The 22734-nt window shown below is 46.5% G+C and overlaps 1 protein-coding gene across 13 annotated transcripts in view; it reads right to left on the bottom strand.

The window, feature by feature from the left end:
* Nucleotides 1-3: 3 nt before the first annotated feature.
* The window catches only part of dmd (dystrophin), a 356433-nt gene continuing 333702 nt past the window's right edge, over nt 4-22734 (bottom strand). For 4 of the 13 annotated variants that reach the window (XM_086147909.1, XM_086147902.1, XM_086147904.1 and 1 more), the window contains 9 exons: nt 21409-21545; nt 19151-19189; nt 16787-16852; nt 11025-11090; nt 8623-8781; nt 7111-7354; nt 5898-6012; nt 5548-5637; nt 4-2490 (listed from right to left, as the gene is read on the bottom strand). In XM_086147909.1, coding sequence (XP_086004035.1) covers nt 2372-2490; nt 5548-5637; nt 5898-6012; nt 7111-7354; nt 8623-8781; nt 11025-11090; nt 16787-16852; nt 19151-19189; nt 21409-21545 — 1035 coding nt within the window. In that variant the 3' untranslated portion in view covers nt 4-2371. Of the gene's footprint in view, nt 2491-4013; nt 4040-5547; nt 5638-5897; nt 6013-7110; nt 7355-8622; nt 8782-11024; nt 11091-16786; nt 16853-19150; nt 19190-21408; nt 21546-22734 lie in introns of all 13 variants that reach the window. The other 9 variants (XM_086147907.1, XM_086147910.1, XM_086147906.1 and 6 more) reach the window with 7 other exon arrangements.

The raw sequence follows: 22734 nt of genomic DNA, 5'->3' as shown, positions 1-22734 counted from the left end.
CGGTCGACATAACTGCGTGCTTTATTGATACACAGTAAAGCATTTTATAATACAGTAGTAAGGCATATATTTGGTGGAATCTGATATGTTGTGAAAATATTGACGTGTTATTTGAAAAGAAAATATGAGAATGATGTTAGAGATGGAAAAAAAAAAAATCAAATTCAGTGCTCGGATCAAACGGAAAAAAAAGTGGATCATGCTGCAAGATTCCAAAACACACAAACACACACACACACACACACAAACACACACTCACAGGTGTGTATACTCCCGCAATGCTCATCACGGACCTCTCTGAGTAGTTATACATTAAATTAGGATGGGATTCCTATCTAGTCACACATGCTAGCATAGTAATGCCTCACACAGCACAAAAAGAAACACACCGCTAGAATGAACACACACGGGGGACGGGGTATCTCCCGGGTACGACAGTAGTATCACTCGTTTTTTTTTTTTTGTGAAACGCTCATTTGGAGCGAGGATCTCTGACGGGACACATTCAGATGGAATTCCATCATTTCCACGCGAGTCGATCGGCCTGCGATGGTAGACCGCCTTGAAGGGCATGAGGGACTCCAGGCCTCTGGACGGGATCTGAACGACTCGTGCGAGGTAGTTTTGCGTCGCCGGGGTTTCGGAAAGCTCCAAGTGATTCGGAACTTGTAACGAATCAGCCGTATGAAGCAGTACACCGTATACAGTGTGGACTCCACGATGCGATGCTCTGGAAGCATCAACGCGATAACATAAAACTCCAAACTTTACGTGTTCCAGTGCAAGAATCACAAGTGTAGTCTTCTTTTTTTTTTTTTTTTGCATCAAACTGCACCAAATGAGTTCAAGTAAAGAACTGAATTAGAGAACCAAAGCATTAAAATTGGTCGAGTCACGTCTCATCCACCCTTTTCCGGCTCCCCTACTTGTATCTGATTGCGATGCCGGCGACGAAGGCTCTGTTTCTGGTGTTTTTTTTCTGGTGGTCTGCCTGATAACAAGGAATTCGATAAAGCTAATTCTGAGGGCACGCAATTCGTTAGACACGAGCTCGACGTTCTCTTATGATGTCATTATAAAATATTATTTTCTACGGCGGGATCCTCGGGGGACAAACAAGAAAAGAAGTTGTCGTGACGATGGACGAGATCGCCCGAAATGGGCCATTTCATGACGGGAAACACAGGATCCGTATTTTTCATTCATTTATTCATTCTCCACATTGCTAATCCTGCAGTCAGGCCAGCTGTGATTTGATGACAATCGGGGTAAGGACCGGTTGTAAATAAATCGCAGGACTACAAATGGAGACATACAACCATTCATTCACACATCTGGACAATTTAGGGTCTCCAATGAACCTCCAGCATCTTTTATACCTCTTCTAAGTCTCTCATTTGTTCATAGATGCTACTTCTTCTCAAAATCACCGGACAGTACCTGCTCGTCGCCCCAAAACTTCAACGCTAACGTCTCAAACGGATGAGGTGAGGCTTCTGCAATTGGTTTGCTTCGATGTTCCCTCATCATATTAATTGACTATGGAGAAATAAAAAGTTTGAACCATTTGAGAACCTCACCTCCCATACCGGAAATACATATCGCTGCCATGGAGATGTTATAAAGGGTGGATGGGATGGATGGATGGATGGATGGATGGATGGCTGATACAAATATAACAAAGCAAAAGCAAACAATCAAAAGAAACTGCAATGTCGTGTGGAAATTAGGCATCACACACACTGTCATAAACATTGTCTCTCACACACACACACACACACACACACACATACAGACAACATACTGTAAAGAACCAGGATGCCTGCATTGCCTTGACAGTAGTGTACGCTGTTATTCAAAGACTCGTCCTCTTCGTCAGCACCCTTACGATTACAATCATTTTTTTTTTTCTTTTTGATACAAATGTTTTGAAATGCTCCCCCCCGCCCCAATTACAAAGAAATGGCAAATATATATGACCACACTGAACACACTGATTTGTATCTCATCTTTCTTTGCCCTCGCCCACCCACCCACCTCAAACGCCCCCAAATCTTTTTTTTTTTCTTTATACAATTGCATAGAAGTTTAAAAACCAGCCTCTGTTAATAATAAAACAACTCCAGGACGTTTTTAAGAAACTACTCAAATCTACAAGTTATATAATTTTTTTTCCTTTTTTTTTTTTTTTTTGGGGGTGTGTGTTGTTTCTTTTTTTTTTTTTTTTAAATGCTGGAACTGCAATCCTTCACAAAAATAGACGTTTATATATATTTCTCTTTGTAAACTGTGTTTTTCCAATCCAGCTGTTTTGACTAGAAAAGCATGCGACGGGTTTGGGGGTTCGGGGGCGGGGGGGGAGGGGGGGGGGTCAGAAGGGCAGGGCCTCGTGCTGGTCGGCGCTCTGCTCGTCTGTCATCACGTTGACCAGTGACTCCATGGCACGGCCCAGGTCGTCGGCCATGTGGAACAAACTGCCGATGCTGGGGCCTGCAGGAGAGCAGAGCTGGGCTTAGCGTGCACGCAAACACACACACGCACACACACGCGACTGTGACCGCGGCAACGAGCTGAACACACCCGCATCCGTTAGTGTCGCGATCATGTGACAACCGAGAGCCGGTTGTAGTTAATAATACGAATGCAGAAAAGCAAGGAGAGAGCAGAGCGGCGTATAAACACTGACTATGTGATTTTCTAGCAGCGCCTTGTGGTCATCCACTTCATAATATCCCCCTAAAAATCCTCCCATGGTAGAAATTGGGTCCGAAAATTCTGTCCACGGGGGAGACACAGGACACGTATGTAACGGTTGCGCCAGTTTCAAACGTCGTCCGATGTCGCAGCCCGTATACCTTCCGTTAAAACTCTACATGGTTGTGCAACAAGCGCAGAGGAGAGGTTTGTTTCGGGCAAGAACAAAAATGACGATGCACATTCTAGGGCGCTCTGTGCGGTCATCAAATCCACGCGTGCACGTGGACGCCATGTCGCCTTCCTCTTTTTCTCTGCTCCTTTTTTTCTGGGCGCTGTTGAGCATTATGTGCAACACCGATCCGGCACGACTTCCGGTGGCACCGCTCTGTTTGGCTACGCATCTGGGAGACAATTACGCAGGAAATGAAGGCAGAGGACGGACGTAAGGCGCGATCCGTGTGCGTTTCGAATGTCGAGCATGAATGAGCCATTAGGCCGCTACCCCCGGCAACCCCACCGTGGATAAGCGGCAGAAAATAGATGGACGGACAAGCATTTTGTCAAGCAAGATTTCAGCCTTCGCTTGTTCACCGAGCCGTAACAAACCATGTTGTAATCATTAAAACAGGAGAGCGGGGTTTGACACCGTGCGGAGCCAGCATGCGAATGCATCTCAGAGAAAACGCCGCGTTTGTTTCAGCGCTCCCCGAAATGAGTAGTTAAGGCTCATATTTGAAAAATGTGCCGGACGTCTGGATGAATAAATGCATCGCATTCATGATAAAGTGTTTGAAAAGAGTGTCTCTGCGTCGGCTTCTTATTCCGAGAATGTGTCTGGAGCCGGTCTCCCCGGCAACCGAGCACAATGGGCTTTTAAGCCCAAGTTCGAGCTGCGACTGTTTGCTCTCAGCGACCGCGGCGGAGAAAGGAAATCCAATTAATGGCGGCAAATCAACCGGACAGCGAACGTTAGAAAGGTTTGGCTTGGATGGTTAGCGACACACAGAAGACAGCAGGGACGTCACCGGGGAAACAAAAACGACAAAACAATGTCAAACAAACGATAAAAGTCCCCCCCCCCCCCCCAAAAAAAAGCATCGACACGAAAACAAAGCACCCATGCTTGTCTGCCGGCGTGAGATTGCGGCGCGGACGCGCGTCCGACGCCGTTCTTCTGAAGAATCGGCGCGGGCATCATGGCTGCCGCAGCGTGAGAAAAATACTCCCTCCGAATCAAATTCTATCATGAGTCTTTCGAGGAACCTGATGTGAAGCAGGAGGCGGGAGATGCGAGGAGAGAGAGCCGAGCCACTGACCTCTCACGGGTGTCCCCTTCGCCCTCCTTGGGTTTGCGGAGAGGATGAAAAAAAAAAGGAGAAAAGATGGGAGAAGAGAGGGAAGACAGAATCAGTAACAGAGAGGAAGGGAAAGGCGCCTGAGGGGCGAACAGTGGTTTAAAGGCGAGCGGTCGGCTTTTTTCGGATTCCAAGCGGGAGTGTCCGGTATGAAAAGGGTGACTTCGAGCTTTAAAACGCGTCCTTCTGTGCTTTTTCTGTCCCACACAGAATTTATTTTGAATGATCAGCTATGACTGGTTACCGTATTCACTGCTCCTGCGGCTCAGTAGAAACTTCCGCTGCGAGGAACAGTGACGCACAGGATAAGATGGTAATACTGAGAGATCGAATGTTGGCGAAAATAGAACAATGAATAAAATTATGAATAGCAAAAGTTTGTCATTTTAATCTGGGAAGATGTAAAACACATTTAAATGCGCCATCTTGGTGATAGGATTTGTGATAAATAAATGAACCCGTGATTTTAAGAGGCTGCCATCCACATCTTCACCACTAGATGTCAGTAGAGTCCAATCACTACTATTTTTAAACGAAAACGCAAGTTTCTCAGCCTCCAGAATATATTATTATCATATTTTGTATTCATTAATTCATTTATTCACCATCTATAATGTTTTTACTGCAGTACGGACTGGTTGCCTATTTCAGCTGTGATTGGCTGAGAAGTGGGGCTCACCCTTAACCGGCCAATTACAGGGACACATATAGACACAACCGTTCACCCTCTCATTCACACGTCAGGGCAATTTCAGATCACCAATGAACCTGATGCATGTTTTTATTATAATTCTTATTCCAAACATTATTATTAATACTATTATTATTATTTTTAGTAGTAGTAGTAGTGGTATAATCTGTTATATTTGGTTTTGTCCAAACAGCTGAACCACCAGAAATTGGTAAGAGAGCAAGGAGCAAGGAGGTGTTTACATCCCTTGAACCTGACAAAGGTTGCACTGCACACACACACACACACACACACACACACACACACACACACACACACATTTAGACTTCTTTTTCCATGGAGAAGCCTCAGCACAAGTGTCAATAATCGAGCCTTTGGAGCCGGGAAACTGAAGTCACTGTACAACTCAATGCTGAGTTGATGTTTAAGGTTTCGAGAAAACACATTTCATTGGAATTATCTTCCAATGCACGGAGAGGTAGTCAGTATGGAGCACAGATTGTCAAAGAAAGAGTTTAAGGAGCAATTGAGGAACCCCTGATTTGGGCACCGTAGAAATAAAATTTCAAATCAATCAGAGAATATTAGCCTCGACTCTGAATGTCACGCCTAATAAATTCAGCGTTGCCGTCTTAAAGCGGCACTCGGATCCGCTTCGGTACTTTCAACTGTCCGGCAGAAAAAAAAATGAAAAACATGATACAATGACATCGGCAGTGGAGGCCAGCGCAGGCCGCAGTTCTATTTCAGGAATTAATGAGATTATTCCGTCTGGAATTGAGAGCGTTTCAGGACAATGTTTACCCTGGCTGTGGGGGAAGGAGTTGTTGAGTTGCTCCATCACTTCCTCCAGCCCAGATGCATCTTGGGACGGACTGGACAGCTCCTCGTCACCTGCGTGGAGGGAGGGGGCTTTTTTTTTATTCCCTTTTCAATAAATTTGAAAAATATAATGTGTGACAAACACACACACACACACCCGTACACACACACGTAAGATTTTTGAACAGTGTCCAACAGTGTAATTTGGACAGACTGTGCAATCAGACATCTCCATTTATATCCTGCACGCTTTTCAAACAGTGGATACAAATTAAAGGATTTAGGTGTGTGTGTGTGTGTGTGTGTGTGTGTGTGTGTGTGTTTGTTCTCACCCATTGTATCAGTAGTCTGGCTGGCGGCCACGCGGAGCAGAGGGAGGGAGGAGTCGGAGCGCTGAGACGAGGTGGACGGAGAGGACAGGGCTGTACCGTTCACCTTGGAGTCCGTCTGACAACACACACACACACACACACACACACACACGCAGTTGGAAACACAACAAATTGGCAGGCGCCCAGCTTAATTAGAGGAGTCAGAAGGGAAGTGCAGTGTTTGGGGGGCAGAGGCGTCGGCTGGGGTGTCGCTCTCAGCTGTTGGCCGGCCCGAGTTCACACAGCGGAAACTTTGCCTCAAAATTTACACATTTCCAGCTAAAGAGGTACCAAAGAACATCGGCTCACAAATTTAATTCATTCTTTGACACCATCTGCGAACCGAAATGTTCGCTAACCGAATCAATGTTTCCCATTGAAATGTAAAACCCATTCATTCATTCTCTTGCCCCAAAAGTCATCCTGTACTCTATCGAAACTGTTTTTTTTATTAAATGTAACCTTGATTATTACTGTAATTCTGGTGTTTGCTGTTTCTCTTCTTGCCAGCGCTTGTACTCAGTGTTTCCTTCACTAAAAAAAGCATGCAAAAGTAAAGCCTTCTCGCATATGAGACCCTCGCTAGTGCTAATGATCCCCAGCAAGCAGCCGTTCATTAATCCATACTAAGAATCACTTTACTCTCTTAACGTTGTCACATCTTTAACCACATCAGCCAAATTTAACGCATCTTTGTTCTGTACACGTGGTTGTCTTACCCATGTCATAGTGCTTGGCGAGATCTGTAACACCAAAACCATTCTCATGCTTTAGCTATTATTTCCTGCTTCAGATTTGCTGTAATTTTTAAGTTCTTCTTAACATCACTAGCATTAGCACTTTTAGCTTTTTTGGAGGCATTATGTAGGCTAACTTACGGAAAAATGCACAAAAAAAAAAAGCATTTCAACAGGAGAACACAACGATGAACAACACGGAATAGCACGCATGACTTCCGCTACGCCGCAACCCTACGACCCAAAAAAGCCTGTGAGTTTGTTTGTGCGTTTGTGCACTGAGGCTGGTTTGCAGCATGATTAAAAATTTGATCAAAAGCTGATTTGTTCGTGATTGGGGACATTTGTAAGCCCGGGTTCTACTATATATATTATTCATCCGGATCGCTGAAACTCTCCTCCGCGTGGTGTGTGTGTGTGTGTGTGTGTGTGTGTACCTGCTCCAGCAGCTGCCTGAGCCTGTGCAGTTGGGACTCCAGCTGCTTGTTGTGGTCCTCCAGGATCTGCATCCTGGCCTCCAGGCGCCCTTTGTGTTGCCGCAGCAGCTTGGCCTCCGCGATGAGCTCGGCGTCCCGCGCCCTCTGGGGCGACACCGGAAGCATCTCCGGGGGGGACGGCAGCGGGGACAGACCCTTCCTGTCGTGAGCCTTCTTCAGACGGTCGTACTCGGCTTGCAGTTTCCTGCGGCGTCAGATGCAGAGACATCGTGTGTTAAAATGAGCCACTGTGAAATATTTGGTTCCAGGTAAAAGCCTCCTGCAGGGGAACTGGTGTGACAAGAGTGTCTGTGGCAAATCACTGAAGAAGAAGACGATGACATGGACAACATTGAGTTGGAAGGTGCCGTGGCCTTCATGGAATAATAACAAAGAACTATCGGATGGTTTAAATGCTTTTATCTTCTCCCTGCACGGCTTTGCTGTGTAAAGAACCCCGTTAGCTGTAAGCTAAGTCCTCACTTATTCTGGTCGAAAGGTAGATGTTCCTCTGCGAGCCCTGTTTGTTGCTCCATTTCTCGCTGCCTCTTTCCATTATGTCGCAAAAAAAAACAAAAAACACCTAACTAGTGACCAACATCGCATTTAAAAATGGCTCTGCATCTGCTCATGGGTGTGGATTATGAGTTTCATCAAACGCCAGGCAACTAAGTTTCAATGAAAGCGTAAAAGAGCCTCTGAGGAGGAGCCAAGATGGTTCTAGGAGCTGAAGGTCCATGATCCCTGGTTCCTGTACTGCCCAAACACACCAAGAAATGGACTACTCCCTGAAAAGGTTCTAGGAACTGTTCCTACAGGGTGAAAAAGGCTGCTGTCAAAACTGAAGTATCATCAACAATGTGTCAACACACTCCTGGGTATTAAGACCATTATCTTCACTTCTGGCGCTGTCCCAGTAACATTCATTGTGAAATGGAGCACCAGAAACATGGCTGTCTAGCAGCCACAGCCACCTGAAGCCCCTTCACAGTTGGATGACACAGTAACGGACAACAAGCCCTCCCTGGCAGCGGTGACGGTCCAGCGGGCTCCGCTGTCAGCACCGACCCCTGGTTGGACCTCCCCGCGAGGCGCCGCTGTCAGGGCCGCCTTCTTATCCGCCGTCCACACGGGACGATCTGCGTCACCGCGTCCATCTGCTGCCAGTTCCGCGCACCCCCTCCCCCCTCAAGCAGACCTGCCGGACAGACGGCAGCTCTTGGCACGCCAAGGCTTCCTGGCGTCCTGTCTATTATTGTCCGGTTCAGAAAAAAAATGTTTTTATTGGACGGTTATCACAGATCCTGAACAAACACCCTCCGCAGGTGAGCACCATCAAACTCCAACGGAGAGGAAAAACAGGCGAGCTCCGCGGCGCTTCCAGAACTGTCCGAATCAGTATCCATCCTCTTCCGACGGCGCGAGCTGATACACTACAGAGAAACAGATCATTCTTCGGAGGAGGAGTTGCACCTGTTCTCCTGCTCCAGGTCGCTGAGGACCCTCTCCAGCTCCCCCTTCTCCTCTGTTTCCATGGAGATGAGGATCTGGGCCGGGCTGCGGGGCTGGCTGAGAGGAGAACCTTGGTTCAGAGACTGGCAGTAGTGCTGGATCAACATGTGCTCGTCATCGCTGCAAACACAATCACGCGCACGCACACACACATACACACACACACACACACACAAAGAGAGTGGGGGTGGGTAAATCAGCAAGTGAATGTACCAGGTGAAGTGAAACAGGATGGCACCACAGAAGAAGTTCAAGCGCAGCAAGGACAGAGAGAGGTCCAGGGAGCGCGACGGCGGCGGGCTGGATTTTTCGGAGCAATTTGTTGGCCGAGCCATGCCAATTGAGTGATCACTTACACACAAACACACACACACACATCAAACACGCACACACTCAGTGTTGGGAGGGGTTTGATCAAACCTCCCCTCTGCAGATGCGTCCATTCTGGAAAAACAACAAATCCCCTTCGCTGTGATCAGAGCAGGACGGCGCCCTGGACGCCTTCCCTCCAACTTTTTTTTTTTGTCCACTCAATCAGCCGTGCGTCAATCTAGATAATACAGATTTTCAAAAGAAAAACACGAAGCTAGATTTAATTTCTGCACTCTGTAAATAGGATCTGGTCGGACTGCATGATGAAAACCCAATGTAAGACTGAGCGCCTTCTTTGGGAACTCACTTTGAAGGCTGAACATCACGCCATGTGTCTGACGCGCAATCGTGTTCAGTGTTACAAACATTCAATCATTCTTCAATTTCTCAGCTGAACACTAAACTGACGACATTATTCATAATTTATAAAGTGTTTCCCCGAGTTGAGACTTCTCTTTGAGGAGGTGATGTGTGGCTGAGACGGTGGGATGCGAAATGCTCGACCTGGCGCATATTGAGGAGGGGGGGAAGGTTTGTCTTTGAGACATGTATCCAGCTGATCTCTGCTGTTATTGGCCAAGACGTTGCGTCGACCCTTGAGCCATCACGGGGCCGTGCACACTCTTAGTCACACATTGCACGGGGACGTGCAACCATTCACTCACTCAATTCCACATCATACTGAGACATACTGTTACCCTTCTGGGTATCATCCGATGGCCCCCAGATGACCAAACTAATAATGTCACAACATTACATTACATTACATCACATTATACGTTGCGCTTTCAACTTGCAAAATACTTATTTTATTGCCTGTTTATATATTGTATAGTTATTTTATTGTCTATTTGTATAGTTTGTATATATTGTCTTTTTGTACAGTTTAACATTTGTATTGTCTTCCCAGGACTACAGATGGAAATTAGCTACAAGCTACAATCTGGTACAAACATCTCTGCCTCTGTGCATAATGTAATTGTACACTGTCCTAATAAACCAATAAATGAAATGAAATGAATGAAACTATTCACCCTCTCATGTCAAAGTCAGAAAGACATGCAACCATTCACCCTGTCATTCATGCATCATATAAAAACAAACAATTCACTCTCTCATTCACACAATAGGGACATAAATCTCCTCACTCACTCGCTTACAGCCATTCGACATTTCATTTACACATCTGGGAAATTTAGTGTCTCCAATGAACCTCCTGCATGTGTTTGGGTTGTGGGAGGAAGCCGGAGGAACCCCAAGCAGACAGAAGAACATGGAGACTCCACACAGAAATGACCCCCTGTGGGAATCCAACCAGGGACCTTCTGGCTGAGGTGGCAACGCTAACCACTGTATCACCGTGTCCAGCATTATTCAATATTTTGAATATTCCTAAAAGGGCCAAGATGTACACGGGAATCTGAAGGTTCTCCAGCCCGTCTGCTGGTCTCTGGTCCTCTCTCTGGACTGCAACCCGAACTACTTACTTTAACACATTCTTGAGAAGGAAGAATCAGAAAAAGCGAAGAGGAAATAAAAAAAAAAAAAAAAATCAGTTGTGTCACGATAAATACCCAGATAAATAATCACTATAATGGCACAAGAGTAACAGAACACACTTTTGCAGAGAACTTGCCCTGTATGCGTTGAAATGTGAAAGTCTCCAGCCGCAATGACGACCGGTTAAGGCCGCGCTCTGTTCATATTATAATTATCGTGACACAACTGAATTATATGACACAAACAAATAATAAAGAAGGAGAAATTAGGCAGCAACTGGGTTATAATCTCCAGAGAATCCCGTCGGTGATAGATGGACTCAAGAGTAACTGACTGGGAAAAAAATGCAAACACAAATGAGACTGTCGGAGAGAGTGTACACAGATCACAACCAGCCAATGGGAGCAAAGAAGACAGCCAATAGGTGAGCGGGAGGGATGGCGAGGGGGTTGACGGAGGAACCACACAGATGAACAAAAAGCAGTCCTCACATGCTCTCATTGGGTGAGATACTGTCATTCAGATAAGAGCCATTACGATTCTCCATTTCTGCTAACCTGCAGAGGGGGGGAAGAAACAGAGCAGTCAGTCCCGGAAAGCGGACGAATCATGATGTGCTGCTGTGAATGTGGGCGGGGCTTCCAATGTGACGCTTGATATGGGAATGCTACGCTAACATGTGGCGTTGCAGACTTTGCGCTTCCTCCCGATGGCTTGAGGTGCACGAAAAACTATCACTCTCGAGGACAATTTATGCTCAATGTCAGATATGTAGACGGATGGCGCCTTCTGTGTTTGCTTCCTCTATGTATTCTTGGAGCTTGCAGTTGCCAAAAGTAGCAAACGTATTACTGCGCTTCCTCTTTCTTAGAATTAACATTATCGGCAACTCCTCCGCCAGCACCATCTTTATTATTGTTTGAAACGGACCACGGTACATAAGGCATGGGAAGTACGTGGGTAGTGACGTTTGACGACAGTTGGAGGGAACGTACCGGTTGACGTACGTAGCGTTAGCATGAATGACAATTCAGAGGAAAGATGTGGGAAATCAGGTCTCCAATAAACGCCAGCTGGTTGCAAATAGCGGCAGAAGATGCTACAAAATGTAGGCCCCACAAACCAGGAGCTGTATCTCCTATTGGGGCGGGGGTTTGGGAGACTCTTCATATCCTGCACGAGTTCGGCTTACGTTTCCTCGAAAGCCGCGGCAGAAAAAATGAAGACCGGCAGACATTTAACACGTTACGCCGCTAATTGGTTTTTCCCGATGTGACTCACTGGCGCTGCCGCCTTTGTAAGTGTGTTTTACGCTTGTTGCCGGTTGAATGACTGCCGCATTAGTCACAAACCCTGCGAGATAAGTGAAGTGTACAGTGTCGGGAGAGGTAAAAATCTGAATTACAACAATAACACTTACCAACCGGGGTTTTATAGCTTAGAGAGGGTTTTGTATTAAAGGGGTCAGTTGGATGTTTTTGGAGCGACATCGTCGCGCTGGTTATACAATGATACTAAAGGCCTCAACATGCGCCGCAAGAAGCTCCCACTTTCTGTCAATCTTCATGTTTAGCATCCAAATATAAGAGCGCTATCAAGGCATCTAGGTCCTCCAAGAGTAGGAAGAAGTTTTACCCACGGCTGCGAGAACAAGAACAGTTCTTTTTTGGGTGTCACATTTCATACTTCACTACAGAAGTCCAAGATGTCCTCATAGGCCCCGCCCACCGCAGCACAGGTCACGCTAAACATTATCCGCATTAACCACGCCCACTTATTTTTGACCTGTTACACAACAGTTGTTGGACACCCCATGAGAACTCCAGAACCAGGGTAGCCCCGGTTGCCAGAACTTAGTTCTTGCTTCTTGCAGAGGAAATAGAGGCCTTTACACCGATCTTCTATCAGGATGCTAAACATGATATGATGTCAGACAGGAGTCAGCCTAGTTAAAAAGATTGATTAGCGACAAAGCTAATCAAATGGGAGTTTGAAACAGGAAACAAGAGTGAGACTCAGCAATGCCAATCTTAGTGGTCATTGTAATTTTTTTTTTTTATCTTTACTCTTGGCTATGTTAAGCTAACCGTATGCTACGTGTTAAACACTAGTGCTCAGAGAACCTGTCTGTCCATAGAATGACAAGGTGACAGGCAGAGCAGATACACAACAAATCCTGCAGATTATATTTTATGATATTGGGTCATTTTTGAAATTTCAATTCAAACCAATTCACCAAAGTATGAATCATTAGTCTGGCCAAAAAAATGGCTCCTAACACACAGTGTGAGTGTTAGTTTCAGCCTGCAGACATCAAAAAGCCCCTTTAAAGTACAATTTGTCGTCAGCCTCCAATTGCTAACACTTATCACTGTTTCTATTTACATTTCCAAAGTGGAAATTCCGCGTTCTCATATCTGGAATCCTCGGGATCTTGGCTGGTAGGGCCTGGAGAGGAGGGATGTGACTCAGCATGTGTCAGTGGCCTTGTACTGGTGTGTGTGCGTGGTTGTGTGTGTGTGTGTGCTAGCTTCGAGCAGCAGTGAGCGGTTTAAGATGCTCTCTGCCAGGGATCAAACGCTTGGCATGTGTTTCCAGAGCTCACACTGAGGAACGCCAACAGTGGCCAATTAAACGCATTTGTGATCAGCTGCTTGATTGACCAGCCGTTTGATTGATTTGACTGCTTCTTGTCCCTCGGCGGCGTGCAGCGGCCAACGGTTAGCATCACAGTGACATGGAGCAACACTGAGATGTTTTTGGTGAATAAGTTCTGATTGACTCGCGGTGGCACCACGACACAACTGATGGGTTTTCTCTCTTCTGAGAGGCATTTTAGTTTGCATGCCGGGGCAGGAAATCTCTGAATGCTTTTGCATTATGCATGTTCTGGACTCTCACCGCAGACTGCTTATTCACCAAAAAGTCAATGAGTCGTGTTATCACGAGTGCCAATTCGGGCTCTGGGATGTCTTGACATTTAAGACTTTCAACGTCTTCCGTCTCCGTTTACACCTGGCGGAATTTGTCTCGGCGCATTCGAAAGAAGTTCACTTGAAATTACAATAGCTGCTCGTAAACAAAAGGCTGGAATGCGGTTTGTCAAGGTACCCCCTCCCCCGTGTTCCTTCACTTCATAATGAGCAAACATGCACAGACACTTCAAGCGCTGACATTTACAGACACACTCCGGAGACACCGACGGCGACTGAGTTTGCTTTTAAAAGGTACATGAAACTGGAAAATGTGCCGCTTGTAGTTTGCACTGAAAAACACGTGTATATTAATCAACGCTACATTAAGTTCAAAGTAGCCTTAGTAATATATCTTGTAATCTAAGGAATATATTACGTGCGTATTTTGTTTACAAAGATGTACATTCCTTGGGAATCAATGCAACAATATATATTCTTCAACAGTTGTGACGTGGATTTAAAGGCTTAGATGCTAATCAACCCTACAAACTGGGACAAAAAAACATGGCCTCCAAATATATGGCGCTTTCACATTTTATGTATTCAAAGATGCTAGATTTCATTCAGTCATTCACACACATGGTTAGCAAGGTGCTAACCAGGTCATCGGGAGCATCTTGGGGTCCAGTGTCTTACTTGCGACTTGCAGACGGAAAGAGACAGGAATTAAACCGCAAACCTTCCAATTGGAAGCGACATCCCTACCAACTCAGAACTAAGACTTAAGTCTTTTTGTTCTTCTTGTCCAAGGCAGACACCCAGAATACCTCGGACCACATTGGCGGGGAGGCTGCAGAGCCGGCGTCCTTATGAATCATAAGATTGGCGGTTCAATGTGGCAAAGTGTCCTCAGGCAAGACACTGAACCCCCAGTTGCTCCCGATGGCCCGGCCTCTGCTACCATTGGTTTGTCATTGTGTGAGGGGGTGAACGCGATCCATGTTAAAGCTCATTTATGCTAAACATTGTATCCGAAACAGGCGGTGCCTTCTTTCCATCCTCTACATTCACTTCCTGCTTAATCCTGTACGCGCTAAGAGAGCCTGTGGATGCGTAGCCAAACGCAGCAAACCGCGCAGTACCACTGGAAGTCATGGGAGGCGGTGAAAAGAACGGAGAAGACGACAAAAATTGTTTTTGTTGTAACCGTGGAGAACTCTCGGCCCTCTGATTGAACGCCCGCACAAGCCGCTGCTATCTACTGCGCTGCCCCTTTCTTTGAATGTACATTTTCACCAGCTCCTGCAGCGGCCCCATCTTTTTTTATTATCTAAAACATAATTTGGAAGTTGGAAGTGAACTCTGTACTCCCCTCCGGTGGATGCATTGCTTAACCGCCATGGCAACTTAAAGCACGCATGGGAAAAATGCGGGCAGTGACGTTTGACAGAGTTTTAGACGGACATATCTCTTCAGGTACGAAGCCCGAGCGTAAATGAGCCCTGAAGCACTTTGGAACCATGAGGTGATGAAGGTCCATTCACACATGCCAGTGGTCTCTAATGAAGCCTGATGTTTTTGGTTTTTAATTGCCTCGAGTCTCACGACTTGAAAGTTTAGCAGATTTTATCTTCACTGTGGAACCACAAAGGGCTCCCTGCAGTGCTTTTCTCTTGAAGTGCACCACCACCGCCGCAAACATAGCAAGCACCGGGGCTTCTCTTCAGCTGAATTCCAAACAACAGCTGTGTTTACGTTCCTTCATTTACTTTGCAATGTGAGCAGTGGTGGAAGGGGCAAGCTTGGAAACAATACCGGTCAAATCTGCGGCGTCGAGTTGTTTGATTCCCGGCGACAGAATGTCAGCGCTGCAGGCGGGACCGCAAAGGGAGTTTTCAACTTTCTCAATCAGACCAGAACCACGTGGCAAAGCGAAAATCTGCTTTCATAACGACGTCGAAGAAGAAAAACAAGCCGCCATATAATTTCCAGGGCGTACATGTTGAGTTGAGTTATTGGAGGCGTAGGTCAGGTTAATTCCAACGCCAAGGAACCGAGGAGTCGCTTCAATTGAGAGCAGTTGATCTGAATGAGCATGGGGAGGTTGGTTTCTAGGCAATTTGCGTTTGGACCGCCCTTGAGTTGTAGCATGTCAGTGTCTCACCTTTGTTTTTATCTGTCACTGCAAAGTGATCGGCTCTTTAAAAGGGGGTGACTTTTACAAATGTGCTAATGGAATAGATGTCAATATGGCGGGAAGAAGGAATGGGCCTGTCCAAACGTCGCTTCTGCTCCGGAGCCACATTAGCGGTGGGATTAATAGCCCGCCTGCCTTGACATCCCGGTCGCTTTTTTTGCAGAAACGATCATGGGGGACACACACACTTGTTTCAGCGATTTTACTACCTGCAGGTCATTGATCGACCGACAGCCGACATGATGGAGTCGGCCATGTTGGCTGCGGATGTCGACATCGACAGCGGGGACGTCACAACTTTTATTATCATTGGCTTGCGGTTCTGAAGGCCGTCATTTTGGCCTTGCCTTGTCTTCCACGACTAAAATCAAAGAAGGTTCTTCCTATTTTTCCAGGATATGTGCAAACCCTGACATGAAGAATCCAAAGCCTTTGGACTCCATTTCACAATAACTCCAGTTTCATGTACCTCATTATGGTCTCATAAAGAATAACATCCAAATGTCGAAACAGATGTGTCTGTATATGCAGATGCCTGTGAGGCGGCTCCATATGTTCTTCTGCCCGAAATAGACTCACCGGGTTGCGAACAGCAGAAAAATAAAACCCCACCGAAAAACAACTGAAGCTAATGTGCACAACAATCCGCCGTGAGTTTACCCGGAGTTGCTCAAGGTGAGAATGCCCCCCATGTGCGACTTAACGGCTCTTAAAAACACAAAACTATTAAATGATGTTATGCTAAACTTTAAGATTCACTCAGGGATATGAGCGGCGTAGCACGGAGCAAAAAGTTTCCCAAGAACTGCGTCAGTAAAGAATCAGGGCAACGGATCCCCTGTGATTTAGCGGCTGCGCGAACACGGTCGGAGAAAAGTCATACATACGAACCCGGCGCGGGATGTGCGCTGCGCTTTGGCATTTTTTTTCTACAAATTCATTATTCCAAATCACATCAATCAAGATGTTTCTGGTGTCTGGAGAGCTCTCTGGAGGAGCCATTATCTGCAGGGGCTGGGGATGGCGGCAGGTAAAAAGTGGAACACGACGGAAGGATGGGGCAGGGGTGGAGAAAGAATCCACCGCGTCCTGTTCGCAACACAATGAGCCTACGGCCGGCGATGTGCAGACGGCGCGTTACCGGTTGGCGTAGTGCTCGATCCGAGTGTGCGTGTCGTCGTGTGAGAGCTGGGGGGACGATCCGGGCCTGCCAGAGAGGGGGAGAGAACCAGAAAGACCCAGCTCATGAGTCCGACCACGGGAGGAACTCGTTAATCCACAAGCAAACAAAACACACCGGCACGAGCCACATGAATCCACAGGAGGGCTGTGAGTGGAAGAACAAGATGGAACGCGGATGCCTGGCCGGGACCAATGACGGACCTCGTTTCCACTCCGTGTTCCCAAAAAAGGTTTCTGCCTTATCGGTGTTTTGATATCAGTAACCAGGAATCCTCAGAAGGATTCCGACGACCTCGCCTGCAGTCTCTGAGACCTTGAGAAATTGGGATTTGACTTCTTTTAAAAAAGTTCCCTCCACAAGGACACCTTGGGAAGTTTCATCATTCCGACGGCAGGGAACAACGTGAGAACGATCCAGGTAATTGTAATCTCCTATGCCAGCATTTAGTTCAGCGATGTTTAACTTCTTTTTAGGAAAAAGAAGATAGCAGCATGGAAACTAACATCGATAAGACGAAAGGAAAGGTTCACGAGACAGTGGCGAGACCAGAGATGAAGATGTGGAGGTTCCTCTTCGGGAGTGAGGAGGACGGAGAGGTTCAGGGAATGAGTCCATCCAAGGAAAAGCACATGCTAAAATGTTCTGGAGATAAAGTCACACCAAGATGTTTTGGACGTGGACAGATGAGGGATGGAGAAGATCTGGGTAGAAAGATGCTGAGGTTGGAGAGGTTTAGAGGAAGACCAGAGAGGAGGCGTATGGATGAAGGGATAGAAGACATGAAGTTAGCCGGAAAGAGAGAAGATGATGCTGAGGAAATGGAGGAAGCCGATTCACTCTGGTGACCCCTGAAGGGAGCGGCCAAAAAAAGAAGAAGGGAAAGACAACATCTAAAAGATTTGCAAGCTAACACCTAGCTGCTTCTTGAGAAGGGGAAATAAAGGATCCTTCACCCCTACAGGCCTCCTACAGGACCATCCCTGTCCATTGGGTCCTCCGAAACCCAACAAACGCGGATCTCGAGTCAACATGCTAATTCTGTTAATCGTCTGCACCTGTTCTCCCCATCAGTCCCTGGATTGTTTACAACTGATCCAAAATCAAGAGGTGGGATCATGCAGTGTGAAGCTCTGGATGGAGTCTTACTGGATTCTCTGTGTTAGAATAGAATCCTTAAATCCAACAATGGGAAATGAAAATGTTACCCTGGATATTCCTGATCGGACCCAATGGTGTTGTACTGATATTCCCGGTCTGTTTTGCTGATTTCATTTCTGATCCTAGTCTGTGTTCCTTATTCCATGCCTGGTGTTGTTCCCCAGTGTTATTACTGACATTCCCAGTCTGTATTCCTGATTCCATGCTCAATACCAACTTAATTCCTGATTCCATGACTGTTAGTACTCCTGCTTCAATGTCTGATTGTATTCCTGATCTCAACCCCTGGTGATATTCCTGGTCTGTAATCCAGATTCCAGGTCCCATCCTGATCCTATCTCTGGGTATAAGCCACGCATACTGACTTATTCCACTTTGAGAGACGCTCCTTTATGCCGGATTAAACCCGGTTCAGTTCCACAGCAGCCCTTGGGTCGGCCGCCACTTCTGAATCATGCATCCCGTAGGGACAACAAAATGACTCGTCTGCGATACTTCGGGCAACGTCGTCATTCCAAGAGAAATTTGAAGGCGGGAAAAGCTAGAACTCTATAATTGGTCAAATGGTATTAAGCAGGCATGCATGAAGTCAGAGCAGAAAGGTCATGGAAAAGACGAATTTAGACGGAAGCGGGTGATTGGCTGTGATTACAGGGAGGAGGTGACTAAGAGGAAGAGGAGTAGTGATATCAATCCGAACCACAGTTGGTTGTTCCATATTAATATTGTGGTCGGGTGCCGGCGGGTTCCAGGCAGCTGGAGTAAAGTAAAAAAAAAAAATTTCTAGTATTTCTGCGCTGACTACTCTCCGACTTTGATTCTTTGCGACGTCCCCTTCAGTGTGACCTAAAGTCAAACCTTGACTGCAACATGAAAACCTTATTTTTAATTCAAGAAAAATATTTATCACTCGCGTGTAAAAATGCGACCTTGCCTGTACTATATTTAGCTTTTGTGTGTGTGTGTATCATGACTATAGGGCAGTGCTGGGAGGTGCAAGGACAATGATTTTGGACACACACACACACACAAACACACACAGTGTGTGATGACTGAGAAAGAATTACTTTTTCGATGATCACTGTGTGTGTGCGTGTGACTGTGGCAATGAATGTGTGAATATGTGTGTATGTGTGTGTGTGTGCGCTTGAGCCAGGTACTCACGCATGGTCTACGGGCCAGAAGTTGATCAGAGTGACAGGACTGCAAGACAAAAAAATATGAGATGGTGACACAAGTAGTGGGAGGACGCTGCACAGCAAAGCATGATGGGCGTTGTAGTATGGAAAGCGGACGATAACGAAAACTAAAAAACAGTTACAGTGCACATGTCTGCTCACACACACTCACACACACACACACACGCGCACACACGATGATAACATCTGAGCTCGCTCTGCTGCGTCTTATCGGACGAGAACTTCACTTGGAGGTCATTGAGATACCGCGCCGCCCACGAGAACATTCCCATGGACTTATCTCCACACATCATTGACATTGTTTTCCGGAAAGCTGGCTCGCAGCCTCCGACCGAGCGCAAAGGTGCGGTAAACCGCTCGTTTCCATCAGATAAATGCCGCCGAGCGGGAGGTGGCGTGCATTCGGGAGACTCCGTCGTTGCATAATTAATGATGCTAAATTGTTCTACCGGGCCGCACCGCTCCGTTTGCTCGCCGGCACGGGGGGGGGAAAAAAAGCGCTGAAATCGAGAGAATCGAGCGAGAGCAGATGCGGGCGCATCCGCGTATTCGCATCGCTTGACAGAGGCGCCGAAGATTGAGCGGAGGATACACATCTCGTTTGATCCGAGCAGCTGCTTTGGACCTTCTAGCGTCACCCAACCCCCCCCGCTTCCTGATGACTGGCTCATTTGGCAATGTTTGAACGCCGTGGTCGCAGTGGAAAAAAAAAAAACAAATGGGCTGAGATCATCAAGAAAGTGTGGCTCGTTCCTCCAAGTGTGTGTGTGTGTGTGATGGCAGCTGCAGACTAAATAAATCACCCATGTAAAGAAAACTGATACGGCGATAAATGTATAATTTCCAGAATTATGCACTTAAGAGGTTTGGATTATTGATGCTGAGTCGGACGCAGCCATAATAGTTAAACCAAAATGGCTTCTTGCGCTGCGGGAGTTGATTGCGACGCCATCGGACCGACAGGTACGTGATCCCAAAAAAAAAAACAGGTGGAATTTTCTGAAAGCTCTCACTAAAAAGTATGTGGATGAGCGATGAGAGCGTCTCGGCGCTCCCAATCCCCGGTCGCGGTGAATCTCAATCCTCTCAGGAGCGTGAAATAACATTTACTGTGACGCATTCATTCCCGCGGCCCGGGGTCCCGTCATACATACGACGCTCTCCTCTACACCTTAAATCCCGTCTGCTTTCTTGGGGGGAGGGGAGGGGGATTTACTGGTGTTACAAAGCCGTCACACACCTGTACACACTCCAGAAGGGGGTCAGCTGTCAAATGAACTGAGCTGTTCCGCTTTATTTGCCAAATTCAGTTTTCTTCCTGAACTGCACTGCAGGGCCTACCCATCTCCACTAGCGTCCGATCTAAAAACAACGGGCTCTGCGTCTCCGGTTGTCCGCCAGAAGAACACACAGATTGATTGGAATTACCAGAAATCTTTTGTATCCATTAAGACTGCGGATTGGTTTCATATACGAGGTTTTCAAAAATCCTCCGGATTAAAAGGGCTTTTATTGTTAGCTGCAGCCCACAGTGGGCGCACGTCTACACACACACACACACACACACACACACACACACACACACACCATTCGACAAATATGTGCTGTCAGATCCGGAGGCTTTAACACACACACACTTTTATGTTGGTGCGAATGTGTCGGTTATATCTACGTGCGGCGTGTGTTAGATATGTGTGAGTTGTGGAAGATCTGTCATTTTATTGACTCACTGAGTCACGATACATCCTCTCTTTTAACTGGTTCACCAAGTTAGTCCTGCTATGAGCTGCGAACTTAGAATCATGGGGAACTCACAGCAGCCCACCATACTCACAAAACAAATCACTCAGTAATGCAACAAACGAATCACTCTGTAGCTCAGAGTCGCCATCCTCACTAGAAAGAACGAACGACTCCCTCAGTAACTCAACCAACGAATCACTTAGTAGCTCACTGTCGCTGCTCCAAGTAGAAAACCTGATTCTCTTCGTTGAGCGACACAAATCAAGTTTCCCGTCATCAGTGTGTGTGTGTGTGTGTGTGTGTGTGTGTGTGTGTGTGTGCGCGGGCGAGCACACAGCCTCCGATTCAGGTCAAGAGTAGGTGTGTCTACAGCTTCTCTTCCTGTTTGCCCTCATGTATGAGGAGGATAATGAAAACATGCAGATTTTTTTTCTGCATGTGTGTGCACGTGCATGTGTGTGTGAGAAATAAGACACTCACGTCTCCATGTTGTCACCCTCCAGGATGGTCTGCACCGGCAGGTAACCCATGCGTGGGTGTTTGGCAAAGTAGCGCTTGGTCCTGAACTTGTTCTTCAGCACCTTGGCAAAGTCCCTGACATCCTCCCCTGACGTCGTCTGGAGAGGGAGAGGAGAGACGGAGCACAAAGGTGGTTTTGTTCACTCGGCCTGAGTGTGGCATGCGCGCCCACACACACACACACACACACACGCACACACACTTCACACACACTTTCAGAAAACTCATTCATTTCAAGTCCTTTTGACTTCATTCCCACACTCGGTGATTGAAATTAATGCCCCCCGAGTGCGCCATTACAGTTACAAGACCGAGGAAACAGATTTATGACTCTCCGTCGGTGTTTCCGTGTCGTTATTACGGCCCTGGGTGTGATTTACAAACATCACTGTGGAGCTGCCGCCGCGCACCGACGACGGCGGAGGGTTCGGTGCTTTGTCGAAAAGCCCGGGGTTTTCCAAAGCTCCGCGGAACAGAAATTAGGGCGAGAGGAAGCGGAAAGTTGCGTCTGGGACTTTAACTTCCATTTGTTTTTTTGGAAAATATCAGTCATCTCTATGATCTCTCCAGCCCATCATCCGAGCATGATGGTAACCTCATCTTCTCCTAAATCCCATTGCTCTCTCATGTCTCAAGATCATGTCCGCTATTACCATGTAGCTGTTAGCGGTGCTGATATTTGCGCTAATAGACCATTTGTGCCTTGCAACCCTTATTCCCCCTCTGTCTCTCTCACTCCATCCCAGTCGAGGCTGAGAGCCGCCCACATTAAGCTGGGATCTGTTCGGGATTCCTAAAGCGCAGAGTTTGCTTCTGGGTTTTGGGTTTCTGTAGATCAGGGGTGAGCACTTATTTTCTGCTGGCGAGCCACATTTCTTAATTAATTTTTAAGCTCGTGCCACCTAGTTATCATGTAAATTCATCAAAATGAAAATTGTAATTTAAATATTGAAATTTTAGGGCAATTTATCCCAACTTTAAAATAATTAATTATCATATAAATGTACCCATTTTATTTGGTATGGGATCATCCATACAGAATTAAACAAAAGGAAAAAAAATCTGGATTTTTTTAAAATTCAAATTGGTTGAAAATACTTGTTAAAACATTCAAAGAAAATACTTTGGCGGGCTGGATAAAAAAGCAAGATAGGCCTAATGTGGCCCGCGGGCCGTAAAATGCCCAGGTCTGAGGAAAGGGTCATGGGACAACTGTTTTGAGATTTGGTGCCGGAGATATAAATTCTGGTTAGTTTTTTTTCTATTCCCATTTCATTTTTTATACAT

Source organism: Fistularia commersonii, chromosome 6, assembly GCF_037954325.1.
Source record: "Fistularia commersonii isolate RoL2024-O1a breed Wild chromosome 6, RoL_Fcom_v1.0, whole genome shotgun sequence".
Taxonomy (NCBI): Eukaryota; Metazoa; Chordata; class Actinopteri; order Syngnathiformes; family Fistulariidae; genus Fistularia; species Fistularia commersonii.
The sequence above is the reverse complement of the archived record's forward strand: the minus strand, read 5'-3'. Positions and strand labels throughout refer to the sequence as shown.